The sequence below is a fragment of the Amblyomma mixtum genome, chromosome 9 (assembly GCF_055824585.1).
Source record: "Amblyomma mixtum isolate Tamu chromosome 9, ASM5582458v1, whole genome shotgun sequence".
NCBI classification, from domain to species: domain Eukaryota; kingdom Metazoa; phylum Arthropoda; class Arachnida; order Ixodida; family Ixodidae; genus Amblyomma; species Amblyomma mixtum.
This window is the reverse complement of record NC_143020.1, coordinates 118,566,715-118,580,772: the sequence shown is the minus strand read 5'-3', so window position 1 is coordinate 118,580,772 and position 14,058 is coordinate 118,566,715. Positions and strand designations below refer to the sequence as shown.

At 47.6% G+C, this 14,058-nt stretch overlaps 1 protein-coding gene across 1 annotated transcript; it reads right to left on the bottom strand.

Annotated features, from left to right (window-relative positions):
* Positions 1 to 5,662: 5,662 nt before the first annotated feature.
* On the bottom strand, positions 5,663 to 13,816 carry LOC149330937 (uncharacterized). Its single transcript, XM_089559517.1, has 7 exons — positions 13,805 to 13,816; positions 12,174 to 12,462; positions 11,116 to 11,378; positions 9,518 to 9,774; positions 7,439 to 7,694; positions 5,823 to 5,912; positions 5,663 to 5,743 (listed from the first exon to the last, which is right to left on the bottom strand). The coding sequence occupies exons 1-7, from the start codon at positions 13,814 to 13,816 to the stop codon at positions 5,663 to 5,665; spliced, it is 1,248 nt and encodes a 415-aa protein (XP_089415643.1).
* Positions 13,817 to 14,058: the final 242 nt, after the last annotated feature.

Here is a 14,058-nt window from a genome sequence, read left to right as displayed (position 1 = left end):
TACGCCAGGATACAGGTCGTCTTCTCAGTGCAGCAGCAAGGGTCAGGTGTTACCGTCGAAAGCATGGAAGACGTCCGCATCAACACGACCCCGACACAAGTGCTTATAGGCAGGATCAGCAGCACGGTCTTAAACATTTTCATCGAGTTAATCTGGCTGAAGGCTTTCAATGTGGTCTGCATTAGTAACAATGTGCTCATCCGACAAGGTTTCTGCCATGAACCTTAGCGGGCTGATTCTTTTCTACAGCCTGCTAGTCACCTTCGGCCTGGCAGACCTGGCTCTAATAATCCACACAATAGAGAGCGAGCTTAACGCGCTTCTTAACTTCTCCAACCTGGAGCTTATCTTCGATAACACATGTGATTATCCGCTCTAGCCAACACTGCATTTATCGCAGTGCGGAGCTGAATAAATCAATAATGGAATAAATTTTGATTTCCTGCCATACAAATGACCAGCACTCTAAGGCATGCCTGGAACTCTATGTTTTTGAGAAAGCATGTGTACTCATTTCACGAGTATCTTGATGTTCGCTTTATTTTTCATCCGGCTTCAATTGTTTTCCTGTTTGCTTGAAGTTCTTACGGGTCACACAGCATACAGAACTAATCATAACGAAAATTGTTCTTTGTGAATACTATACAAGTGCACTTCTCGCCACTGAAGGTAAAATGACCTGTCGCCTCCCTTTTTTCGCTCCAGACCCGACTGAACCACTCGGCAGCGAACAGAGTGCATGCGTTCCTTGGCTTTATTTTCTCTTTCAGCCGCGAAACGTCAAGCTGTTCTTGGCGGACGCCGTCACAACCGTTTCCGTTCTCACAACCTCGTCACAACGCCGTCCAAACACCGTTCTCAACGGCACAATTTCATTGTCGTCCAGGGCCAGGAATTTCTGAGCCCCTTCTACCAAGTGGTCAAGGACGGAGTTTAAAGTAGCAATGCCGCGGATGCCACATTGTCGGTGGGTGGTGTTTAATTTAGTAATAGCGCGGATGCTACATTTTCCGTAAGTTTTTGTGTCGGATTTCACGACTTTGCTGAGTATATGATACTTCCAACAAAAAAAAAATTTATGCCTGCCACCAGCCTCAGTGCCTTTTTTCCACGTTTTCTTCTAGCCGCATTTATATTAAGAAATATTTGAAATGCCTTTTTAAAAAATGGCTGAGGCTTAGCTAAGGTTAAGCCTAGTCAGATGCGAAGCATATTGGTGGCTAGGCTTGGTAATACATGGCTTTCCGTGGTTGACGTTCATCCCGCTCTTCATCGGTCTCTGTGGCACGCTGAAGCTTTCGCTTCTCGTTCAAATCGGCCCTGCTTCTAGGCGGCATCCCAACACCTGGCCGCCTCGTAAGTGCCCGGAGAGCGAGGCAAGCTCAGCTTTATACCGCTGCTGTAGCGTCACGTGGTCAGCTGCAGCGCCTCTGATGTGGAGCCTCCAACGCCGCGGCCGATCGCGCGAGCCGGCAGCCCATCTCTCCTCTGCTGTGACGTCATGTTGTCACGTGGTGTCACGTGGTCACGCTAAAGGTCAATGGTAGCTCCACCGCCGCGCTCGACGGGCTGTAGTGTAGCTCTAGTAATATGCTTCGCATAAAAGTGACGCACCGACCACCCCGAAATATGGACGTCAGTGAGCTGGACATCTACAGTAGCACGCTACATGAAGATGCAGCTGCAAGATGCGTGCTGCAAGAAGCAGACGATACGCACGGTCACGTGTAGCTCGTGTAGGCCACGTATATTTGAAAATCGCTGAAAACTTTTCAGTACAAATGGCCGAATTTCAAGTCAAAATTTTTGCAACTGATAGAACCGACAGCCTTGGGTTTCCGTGCATCTTGTTGTACATCGCTAATGACATCACTACGTTGAATCTTCGTAACAGAGCGATCCTACCAAGCCGGTCCGGAAAAATCCGTCCGACAAAACGGTGCAGCTGTTATGCCCAAAGGTCGCAGAGGAAGCCTGGTCTATCACATTGTTGCACATTTCACTTTCTTCTTTTTTTTTTTTTGTGCAGTGGTAGAGGCGGCCGTCACCAACAGCGTCAGCCTAATACTTGAAAGGCTGTGCGCTAAAAAAGACCTTCACAGGAAAAAGGATAGAGACGACAGGAAAGAAGCGAAATGTGCAACAATGCGCTTCTTTCCTGTCGTCTCTATCCTTTTTCTTGTGAACGTCTTTTTAGCGCACAGTCTTTCAAGTATGAATATGTACCAACTAGCCCGTCAAAACGCCTTACTAATGCAGCCTAATACAGGCTGGTGACGCTTGCTCTGACCCTGACGGTAGTCTCCTGAATAAGCAGTGGTAGGTAATTTTGTTCGGAAATTTGAAACAGGCGCAAATGGACCAGCCGTACTAAGTTTCTGCGTCCATATTCCTTCTCCACAAATGCTATGTACACGTTGCTCCAATTCGGAAAATGAAGTCAGTCAGCAGAAAAGAACAAGTGTTGTTTGTGCACTGAACTTATGCATGCGCGTAGGGGGAAGCTACAAAGAAAACGGGAGGAACTTTGTTTGACGATCATACACGGGGCGTAATCACTTGAACGTTCGTTTCTTGCTCCCTTTTATATTGGAGCTTCCTGTACCAGATCTGTTGGTTGAGCTTGCACAATAACTAATATTTTCTTTTACATTGAGGGATCATGGTTCTGCGCAGCAATGTTCGTTCTCTCTCGCACCAATAATTCGCTCGACATTTTTGAAAGCAACGCAGAGACGGAGCATGATTAAGCAATGATTAGGCATGAATATTGTGGGCCTCGCGGCGGCTCACCGCGGAAGGCTACGCAGCCCTCGCGGTCTGGCGCGATCGTCTTTATCGAGTGTGAACGGGCGCACCCGGACGCCGCACTACTGCGCATGACCGGCGAGCTGGTTGATCGTCGAGAGCCATGAGTAAGCATGCGGCAGCGGCGGCGATGCCAGATAAGGACGCAGCCTACGGTCCTGTAAGGAGAGTTGTGTTTGAGCGCTGCGGCGACGGGACAGTCGCGCTGCCTTAGACGTGGTGATTCCGGCTGGCCAGGCTTAGCTGTCGAGACGTTCCTGGACTTCGCTTGAGGAAAACGGCGTCTTTCCCGGCCCTTCAGCGATGATCCGTCGATGGCCAGCATCAGTGAGTGGCTGCCTCTCCCGCTGCCTCATTATTCTACTACTTTTAGCTACTGACAGCCCGTCGTTGTTTTATTGGAACCACGACGACATTTCCTGCTATCTGGGGTGTACTAATGCGCTAAACAAGGTGCGTAGCGACGCGATGGCAGAAGCGTAGTGTTGTGGTCTCCACTGCTTGGTTACTTTGGCTGTGCCGCACTTTGCAGCGATTTCTATTGGCCCTGAATAACCAGCAGTGTTGGAACACTCGCTTGTGGTGTTTCTCGTCTCGACTAGACCGTGGCTTGTGGGCTTCATTAATTAGAAGGTGTCGCTTTCATCTGACATCCCGCTGTGATTTTACTTCGACCATTGGTCCATCCCGCGAGAACAGAAACTTGTTTTGTTACCGACTGAAGTGTGTCCACTGCGAATCAAGAGCCACAAAGCCTTTTTATGCAGCCCCGATGTCATTGGCGAAAAAATGAGCCTCCTTCTAAATGCGAAGAATTTGAGGCCAAGGTTCTGATGGCCTAGAAGCACCGAGAAAAAATTTTCAATCGATGTTGCGAAAACTTTCGTTGCTATTGCACCTCATTGAATCGAAGTACGAGTACCTAGAATTGTTAGATATGTGATTATCATTCATAGCAGCTCCAAGAGCACTCAACTGAAAATTCTCCGGCGTTCCAAATCGCGGTCTACTTTTATCAGGTGCACCTAAATTTCAAGGCAACACCAACATAGTATCACATGAGCTATGCGATACAAGTGAACGTAAGAACCGCAGGTGGTCGAAAGCCACACTTCACAATGGAGCACAATTCCCTGTTGTGCTTCTTGTCACTTCTTTCTTCATTCCTTCCATCACAGCAAAATTGAGGTCTCTACAAATAATGCGACAGTTGAAAGGTCTTTCATTTCCTCAAATAACATAAAACTTTTGATTGGTTCCTCTTTCAACTGCTCGGTCCTCCACACATTAGTTCAATACTCTTCAAGGAATGTCGTAGCTGCGTACAAAAAGATTCAAGAGAATAATGCAGCTGAAACTTATTTGACACGTACAATAGCATCATAATTTTTACAAGAAGACCACAAACTATCGCCTTCTTAAGACTGATGTACAGGGTCCGTCAAAAGTTCCAAGGCCACAGGGTTTGCTTTTGAGCAACATAGTCGGGCTGTTGAGATACCCTCGAAGCTCAAAATATCTGTAGAGAATGGAAGAAGGATCGTTCTACCATCTGAGAACCTCGATAGCTCTATCGGAATCTTAAGTGCCAGGATATACCGATGAAAAGCGGACCATGTGGCCTGGGAACTTTTGACGGACCCTGTACTAATACGGTGCAACAATCGCTTCACTGGAAGCCCATATTCCAAAAAAGCAGCCAACTCTCCCTTGCCACCGCAGATGATTCAATACAAAAGCGTCTTTTTTATTTTTTTTTCGGTCTACCAGCTTGATATTATTTAAGTCGGCGTGCCCGAACGAAAGCCAGGCTCTCATCAATGAAAAGAATAAACTGGGTGCAAGAAGCGGCCATATTTAAATGTCGTTTGACTTGCACTTCGATGCATTATGATGTCGGAAAGCACAGTGAGGAATTTAGAAGTGTCCGCCCGCAAGAAAACGTCGAAAATTTGGCACTCTGCTTGCCAGACGGCAATTTACCCTGTTTTGACTTGCTACATTACGCCGCGGATTTTTCAGACGTATGCTTCTCGGTCATGTTTTCTCTTTATGCTCACACTTATAAAACTGAAAGCCTACAACACACGTATTCTCTGGCGGAGACCACAATCACTCATATTTCCGAGCTCTGACGACCATTGGATAAACCCGTCCGTGGAGACGCAGATCACTCTACCCCTTTAAGACGGGTCCATAGACTGTCTGGGGACTCCTTATAGACTTCGTTGCCTATTATTTTCCTTTTGTCTATTGATAGTCTATAAACTGCCCGTAGAAAAAGTCTGCTAGAAGTGTGTGGCCCTAAAATCTATAGATCGTGTGTATACTGTTTATCGGATATGTGTTGTCTATAATCTAGTCTGTTGGATTTGTTGTCACAGAGTTTATAGACTTTATAGACAAAAGTTTATGGGCAGTCTGTAGGCTCTCTAAATGAATTTTTGCTGCGGTAAGCACTCAGCCACCGCATCAGTAGAAAGATAGGAGGACGCACAGCGAAACAGGGTCAGTAAAAACACAGGTTGACATGTGGGATCTCTCCCTTTTGCGCTGTTTTAACAGCGAGCAATTTATGAGAAAATTTGCTCGTAGTAAGGGTTGTCCCCTTCGCGGGAGTACTTCCAACCAAAAACGCCCGTTTTCTCACACTGGCCCAAAGGAATGCCATGACAGGGGGCTTCGGACGTAAGGGACATGCGGGGCAGAAATTGCGCGCTTCCAGAGCCCGCTGTTGCTGATCGCGGGGTCTATGTTTTACTGGAGGAGGGTTCTCTAATGAGAGAGAGGGTGCTAGAGCAATCACTGCTCTATCTTCTAAGTTGAGTTCGAAGTGCACATCGGTGTTTGTTGTTCAGCGCTGCCCTCCATCATTCATTGGTAGCTTGCTTGCCTGAACTAGGAACACTGTGTACATCAGGGCGGCGCCGGCAATCTGCAAAAAAAAAAAAAAGTACGCTGTTCGGTTCCTGGCACATCAGCCACCATCTTGAATGTTCTTTCAAGAAACCTACGCTAGTGTAAGTCGACAAATTAAGGTTGAAGTAGCCGTTGATGTTGAACAAGTAGTCTTCCCGGCGTAGTGTATTGATGAGCATGAAGACCTGTAGGCGAGAATAAATCCCTTTGTTACTTGCCACGTAAGTGCTGTCCTGCTAAACAGTTATTGGTTCTTAATCATGCATACAGCGGAATTTCCTTGTAACTCAAGTTATTCTCGTTTGTTTAGATTAATAAGGTGCATGTTTCAATGACTGGCTCATAGAAGGTGTACTCACCTTACACTGTTTTATAACATTGATTCTGAAGATAATTCCAACGGTAATAGCCACTGCACGCTCATCAAATCTTTCCTTCAACATGAAAGACGTGTGAATGTTTCTTACCTTGTGCGTTAACTTGGGTGGCTCTTTGCCAAGTGGTACGGATGAGATGTCAGTTTGGAGTCTCCAAATCTGCAATGGAGCAACAATTACTTTACTCTTCCTTGTCGAGAATGAAAGGACCTTAGGTTTAGGTTCTTTAGAACTCCAAGTTCTCCAGCAGTGCACAACTAATTTTGGGGCGTCATTTCTCTCCCCTGGTTTTTCTCAGCTTATATGATGCCGTTTGATGAGGAAATCAGTTATTCGCAACTATTTATAAGGACTACTGAGTCAAATCATTACTGCCGACTAGAACAGCGTGGCCAGGGTGAAATATGTCCCACGCTTTATTCAACATGGATTAAGATGAGGTTAAAGCAAGATATGTTAATGGAGAAAGAACACCGAACGAGTGCTTTGTAGCTCCATCTCCGGGAAAACCTTTCTCGCATGTTACCCTCTTGAATCTTGAGCCCGCGGCGAATCTAAATTACTCGATCAGACTCAGTGTGCGTCACTTCTTTCAGGCGAGGAAATCGCGCACATGTACCCCCCCCCCCCCCCTTCGAAAGTATACAGCCCAAGGGGTTTGCTTGTGATGTTGCTGCATGCGTCACTTATTGTTCATCCTCAGCGATCCTAACCTCTTGGAAAAGGAATGACACCACACCCTCAATCCTCCCAAGCTTTGGCCTGCTAGATATGCTAGGCTGCCCCACTAAACAGCTTAGAATCAAACCCCTTGTGCTGTATACTTTTGACGGGGTCTGTACGTCATTACCAATGTTAGTCTGATTGCATCCTCTGAAGGCTTAAGTCTAGCTGTCTCACAGATCTTCAATTAACATTATCTTGCGGCGGCAGCCGCCACGTCACCCCAGCATAATTCCAAGTCTGAGCACCCCAAATAAGTCCGCTCCGCAACCTTCTTCCTTTCCTTGTTACCCGATGCATTTTCCTTATCTCTCCATCGGTTATCTGCATGGATGTGTCTGTTGTGTGGTCAAGCGGGCTTGCTAGTGCCCTTCCTGTAAAGTTCACAGAGAGTAATATTAGAAAAATATCTTATTTTTGTGGCACTTTTTGAATCCAGTCTGATGCAGCCCATAAACACCGCTCTGTACACGCAAATGACGTTTCTCCCCCATATTCGCGTTCCCTGCGTTCATCAGTGCAAGTATGCGCATCTACGTAGGCTTTAACAAAGACCGAAGCCAAGTCAGAGCCCATGGGAAGACAGCAGCTTATGCATTGTGTGTACTCGCATCGTCGCCGAAGCAGTGGGCCAGCACTGTGGGCAGCAGCAGGCTTCCGAAGTGCATGCACCCGCTGCCCAGGAAGAAGGCCTGGATGAGCGGCGTCACTCCCGGCATCAGGCAGTAGAGGATGGAGGCGCAGAACAGCGCCCCCGTGTAGCCGTACGTGAAGAGCAGCGCGGGGCCCACGATCACGCCCGTCTCGCAAAGGCAGTCCCGCAGGCCGTGCAGAAGGGCCCGGCTCTCCTCCACCACCTGCGCTTTGCTGCGGAAGCGGCATGCGCACTGTAGTCCCTGAAACAGTACCGGCTTTTATCATAGAGCGTGCCACGCGCCGACAGTGCACACGCGCTGATTGGTCCTCACGCTGCATGCATACGCGCAGTTGACCGGTACCTGGTGCCCTCAATGTGAGATGCGCATCCGCGGCACGCGGTAACACGGTAGCACAGACTGTACGTTCTATGCTAAAGGTCTCTAATCTTAAATTATTATTTTGTTGTTGTTGTTGTTTTTATTTTATTTTATTATTATATAATACTGCACCCGACAGCATCCCGTAATCTCTTTTGAGATCTTACTCTATTCCAGGATTCACAATATCATCGGGTCTGCTCAGAACTTCACCTTCTTAGACTGCTTATTCGGGGCTCCATGAGGTTATTTGCGCACGCTCAGGGAAAGCATTCAAGCGGCTCGCGGCGTGGATATTTTTTGTAGCGAAAGCTCCATTGGCCACGAACTTGCGGTTTCGCTGTGGCGGTGCTCCGAGGAGGCACATAGACCGACTTTGCCTATAGCAACCGCCGCAGCTGGTGGACGCCGCGCACTCACCGCGCCATCTGGCATTACGTCACACCGCGTGCCTCGCCGCGGAGCGGCCGCTGCCGTTCGGTATGACGTCACACCGCTTGCCTCATCGTTGCGCTCGCCTCCGCTCGCTTCTCCAGCAGTGTCGCATGACTGATAAGATGACGGAGGATCGAAAAGGAGAGCCCGCATGCGGCTCAACCACAGTTCAGGCGGCAGTATGGCAAAGTATCTCAAGCGGAAAAGGGCGGCGGATGCTGCCAACGTCTCTGCGTCGACATCGGCCACTGGTTCGGTTGCCTTTCGCTCCGTATAACCCGGCTCAGCCGAGCTGAGCCACAGCCATTTCTTATACTCCGATGATTTTAAGAAAAGGAAGTGCGCGTAACTAGCTCCCTGGGTCAGTGGACGTCTGAATCGCGCTTATAGGTACGTGGGGTGATGAGAAAGAGATGTGGGCTGCATGCGTTAGCGCTGACAACGGTGTGGCAGACACGCGGCACTGCTGCAATAAGCCGCAGCGTTCATTCGGTGAGCCAACTCTTTCGATCAACCATAAACTGCCACCCACCAGGGTGGCAGTGTGGGCGCGCTATCTATCCATTGTCCGGAACGCACTCAGCGTTACAGACGCCAAGCCGCTTATACACCATAGCTTTCTCTCTCTAACCAGTTAAGCAAACAAGTGAAGAGGAATGAGGGGCTCGTTATAAATATGAAAGAATATGAAAGAATAGTGGCTGTTGGCTTCTTTCATATCTCTCTAACCAGGTACAGCAATAGTTGAACCGCAGCTAATTTTTTGGGAATACCACAAGGGCAATGGAAGCGAGCAGCTAGACATTTATGATGTCCTTCCCACCGTATTCTAGACATCTACGGCACTGAAATTCATTTCTACATTTCTACAATTCATCCAGACGTTTCTTTAGACATAGGGGGAAATGCATTGCACCTACAGTACTACTACGTTTTGGCCTTTCTGAGAGAAATTAGACTTTAAAGATTATGCCCTAGATGTAAGGAAAATACACCGCAACAAAACGCAGCGCAAGATATGTGTGCCACACATATCTTGCGAAGTTCTTTTCGAATGAGCCAGTCTTGTTCGTGCATTCTTGTCGCATCAAGCTTCCCGAAGAGCACAAGTAATCGGCCCAATATTAAATATGGATGATTTGACTGTGGTCCTGTGTATGGCCGGCCTTTGGCAATATATTTCCAATACTGGGCCAATAACTTGTGCTGCTTTGGGATGTTATTCAGAGTCAGTCTCACCGTGCCGCCCCTATACGGGTCGATCGTAGGCAGTCCTTGACCTCCTGTCCGATGCAGCGTAGGTAGAACCGGAACACAGTGAAGGAGTAGGACATGCACATGCGCGGCCACAGGCACTGCGGCACGATGACTATGATGTACCAAGATCCAGCGCATCGCTGGTAAGTAGTCAGCAGCGGCGATGCCTTGTCCTTCAGCATGCTGGCACCGCAGTCAGTAGCGATGGCCAGGCACATGCACAGCGCCACTTGCACAGCCTGCAAGACGCTTGAATTATTTATTCTTATATGTTTAGGGGAATCCCCCGAGGTGCAAATTCCTAATAAGCGACTAATTACTTAATGGCATCCATCGCATCTACGAAATGAGCTAACCGGGACGGAACAACAGCCGTCCCGATTTGCGTGGTTGGTAGAGCGACTGCTCTAATGAAGTGATGATCCCTGAATCGAACCCCGGACCAGCACGAATTTATCTTGAAGTACGAAGTTTCTGTGGAAGCTGTATAGCTTTCCTTTGTAGCCGTATGCCTGCTCTTGGGTGGAGGCTAGTGAGAAATTGCTCCGTTATTATGAATTCTTTCGAGTTCAGCCACAAATAAATTTGTTCTAAATGACAGCAACCCATCTTCTCTTGAGTTAGAACTGCACTACGACCAGTGTTCGAGCAGATCGTAGCTCTATTGGCTCGAAGGTGGCGAGTGTGCACTCAGAACGCATGAAGAGGCCTTCAAATGAGTGGTTTCATCCCAACCTTTTCGCGCGTCCTCAAAATATGATTCTGGGGCCCTGTCAGACCAAGATGGATAAATAAATTATTTGAGCAACAATTCCGGGCTATCTCTGTAGTTGTAAACGTGTCGTATGCGTCGAACGAGGAGATAAAGGAACAGCAAAAGCAGGAAGGTTAATCGAAAGTTCACTCCACTATGCTACTTTTCATTCGTGTGAAGAAAACATTGGCGTAAAATGAAAAGGAATTTATGGGACTGGAGTCGGTTAGAAGTGACCGCGGAGTGGTTGAAACAACAAACACACTTGGATCTGCCGTTCCAGCAACGGCTAACTTGTATTATTCATCGTTGTAGATAAAGTCACCTTCGACAATGGCATACGAGGTTAAAAAAAAATCAGAGAATTTTTGCCTTAATTTTGTACACGTGCGAAAGCGTAATTACATGAATGTTGGCCTGTCTAGTTATTTTACTCTTGGCTTTCTAAATTGTTCATGTCGTAGTACCATTGTGTACGCATGTTTTCATGGAAATGCAGCACACGTGTGCGATAGCTACCGTTTGTATATCCGTCGGTTTATAGACCTATGGATGACGTCACCACGATTGAAGCGCCTTGGTGTGGGCTGGATCATCGGCCAAACAGGGGTGCTACGAGTGTAAACTACGTTGTGGGACTTGTTGGCGCTGTGCAGGTAATGGGGGTATACCGTCGGCAGTGCTGGCACTAACCCGCAAACATCGCAAGAGCTTGCTCGGGGTTTACTCATCACAATAGTGCTTTTACACTAACATATGGACGCATATAAACTGCAGTTACGAACAGTACAAGTGTTAGTGGATGGTATGACAGCTGTATGCCCACGTAAAATGCCATGATTGCGGCCGCGTAGAGCCGAGTTCGACGTTTGGAGCCCAGAGGAGTCCGCAGAGACTTCTCGAGCGTGGAGCACTTGACGATGAGGTCCTTCAGCCTGGGCGCCCGCACCACTGCGACGACGTAGTTGACCATGCCCTCCGCGACCACGCAGCTCACGTACACGACGTACGCCTTTGCGTGGAACCGGTCGGCGTCCCCGAGGAGCTGCCTGCACCGCTCGTACTCCATCCCGCCTACTACGCCCGTGGCTGCGTTTGCCAAGAGAGAGAGCGAAGTGCGTTGCATTTCTATGGAGGCGAAATTCTAGAGGCCTGTGTACTGTGCGATGTAAGTGCACATTAAAGAGCCCCATGTGGTCGAAATTTCCGGAGCCCTTCACTACGGCGTCTCGCATAGCCTGAGTCGCTTTGGGACATTAAACCCCATGAACCACTGTATTTAAACTTCAGGTGTAAGTAGTAATCGGCTAACTGTCTGTTCCCTGTATTTGTACTGTGTTAAAAGTATATTTTTGCCCTATTCTAACCGCGCTTATGCTTTCATCCCAGAAAATGTATTTACGTTGCTGCAGGCTGCAACTACTTGAAGGGGGTTATATTCCCGTCAGGCTTTTGAGCTTTTAACCTTACGCTACCCGAAGGCAAACATCCAGGTTCTAGCTTACGCATGATCACTGTGTTGGACCTGTCTTGTGTACAGCTCGTAAGGGAGGAGGAGGATATAGAAGAGGAAAGGCAGGGAGGTTAACCGAAATAATAATCGGTTTGCTACCCTACACGGGGGGAAGGGGGTGAGGGGATAAAAAAAAGAAAGAGAAAGGAGAGTAACAGAAAATTGAAGTCACTATAAAACGTCACTGTTCGTTAAAGTCACAGCCTATCGTGCAGCTCGTAAAGCTTCAGTTAAATGAAAGGCGCTGCGCTTGATACATATCATCATCATCAGTCTGACTGCAGGGCAAAGGCTTCTCCCATGTCTCTTCGACTAAGCCCGCTCTTTGTCACTTACATAAGCAGCATAGGAAAATTTGGGATGTGACTCACCGATACTTATTAACACGCAACAGAGAGTGATGCAGGTAAGCCAGCTGCGCTGCATGCTGTACACCTTGGTCCAGTCGCCGGTCTCCAGTCCTCCCAGAAAGCAGGCGCCAATGGCCTTGTTGTACAGGCCGATGTAGCGGAAACCGGCGAAGAACAGACCCGCCTCGCCTTTTCGGCTCCTGTCTGCAGCTCCCTTGCACACCGTGGCGATCTCTGTCGGCTCCATGGTTCGGGTCACAGGGGGCACTAGTGCCTTTCGGGCCACCGCAGACACCTCGAGTGAAGGTACCTGTGTCAAGGCGATGAGATGTAACCTGAAGACAATCCTTTGCACGATGATAAAATTAGACAAGTTTGGTTTCTATATCCGCCGTGTCGCGGTTTTCACGCATCGTGTCTTTATACTGGTCAATTTGGATCACAGCCTCTCAGAAGCTGGCGGACATCCTAGCTACGAATGCAATTTCTCCTTCAGTATTGAAAAGCCTGAGACTTCGGAATGCAGTAGGCAATTTTTGTATCATTTTTGTTTCTCTTGGTCATTATTAGCCGTGACGCGTCCGTTTGAAAGATCACGTATCATGAACACAATGGACCCAAATTTTACTCCCTCTCTCTCTCTTCTCTTTCCCTCCTTTTATCTTCCTCTTAATGCATAGACTCTGAACAGAAAGGAGCTTAAAGGGAGTAAGCTGTCCTTTAGCGCACATCTTTTTTATAAAAAGAGTGTGCTGGAGGACAGCTTTAATCCCTTTTTACTCCCATATAGGCCTGTTTGTGTTTAGAGTATACAGGGGCTAATTGAGGATTATGGTCGGTTAATCTCCCCCTTTCCTTCATTCTGTTCCCCTACTTTCCTTTTTTTTTTTTGCCTCGTCGCATATCGTCCCACTATCGGGTTTTCCAAAACTTGCTCCATTAGCGACTCATCTTCACACAAATCACCAGACAGCATGATAGTTATCATTCGAGAAATCAGATACAGCGTTTAGTACGCCTTCCAGGATGCAGTGCTCACAATCTAGCGTCTAATAAATTATTCGGGGATTAAAGCGATCAGAGAAGACAACCGTCGAAATTTTGGAGAGTGAAATCAATCTAAATAAGGCTGCTGAACGAGAAACGCACAGAGCTAGCAGTGGAAGAATAATTGTATAAGGCGAGACAGGATTGTAAACGACACACAACCTCGCGGCTTGAGGCATTGATCCTGGTTGCGGTGTTTCAACTTCTAAAAACTTACGATGCCTTGAGGCAAGTCAGTTGTCCTGGCCTTCAGAAAATTTCAGCTCTATTATGTTTTCTGATTAAGCTGCCAACATTTCTTTTTAGAAATAAGGATCATATTTACGTGTGCGCGTGCTCGTTTTCTCATGTGCTTAAACCCTGTGCTGTCTCTACCAACCATGGTACTAAGAAAACGGTTCACCTTGGATGTAGCCTCCTCCATTCTCTTGCCGCAAGTGCGCAAAGTGGATGCCTGTGCAGTCCAGCCAGCCTAATTCGAAAATCTAGCGTGGGTTAAAGTCGCGCGAGACCTTCTCGCCTCATTCATTATACCTTCAGCGAGAACGCATGTGCATAAATTGCGCCCAAGTTTTCAGCCATCCGTCATTTCGACCGACTCGTACATCAATGCCCATGCTCCATGAAAACGCAATGAGGATCGGTGGATGAATTTCAGTTCCACTAAGCTGAAGCGTCTCCTGTTTGTTTGTTTTTTGTTTATGCATAAGAAGCGTCTCCCTTTATGCGCATAACCTACGTATAATGCTCGTCTCCTGCGGAGTGCTTCGTATTCATGAACGCAGGCGTATTGGTGTTCATATTCCTATAGCTACCACAGCATTAAAGCGATATATCATGAACCCACATTGCATTCCTA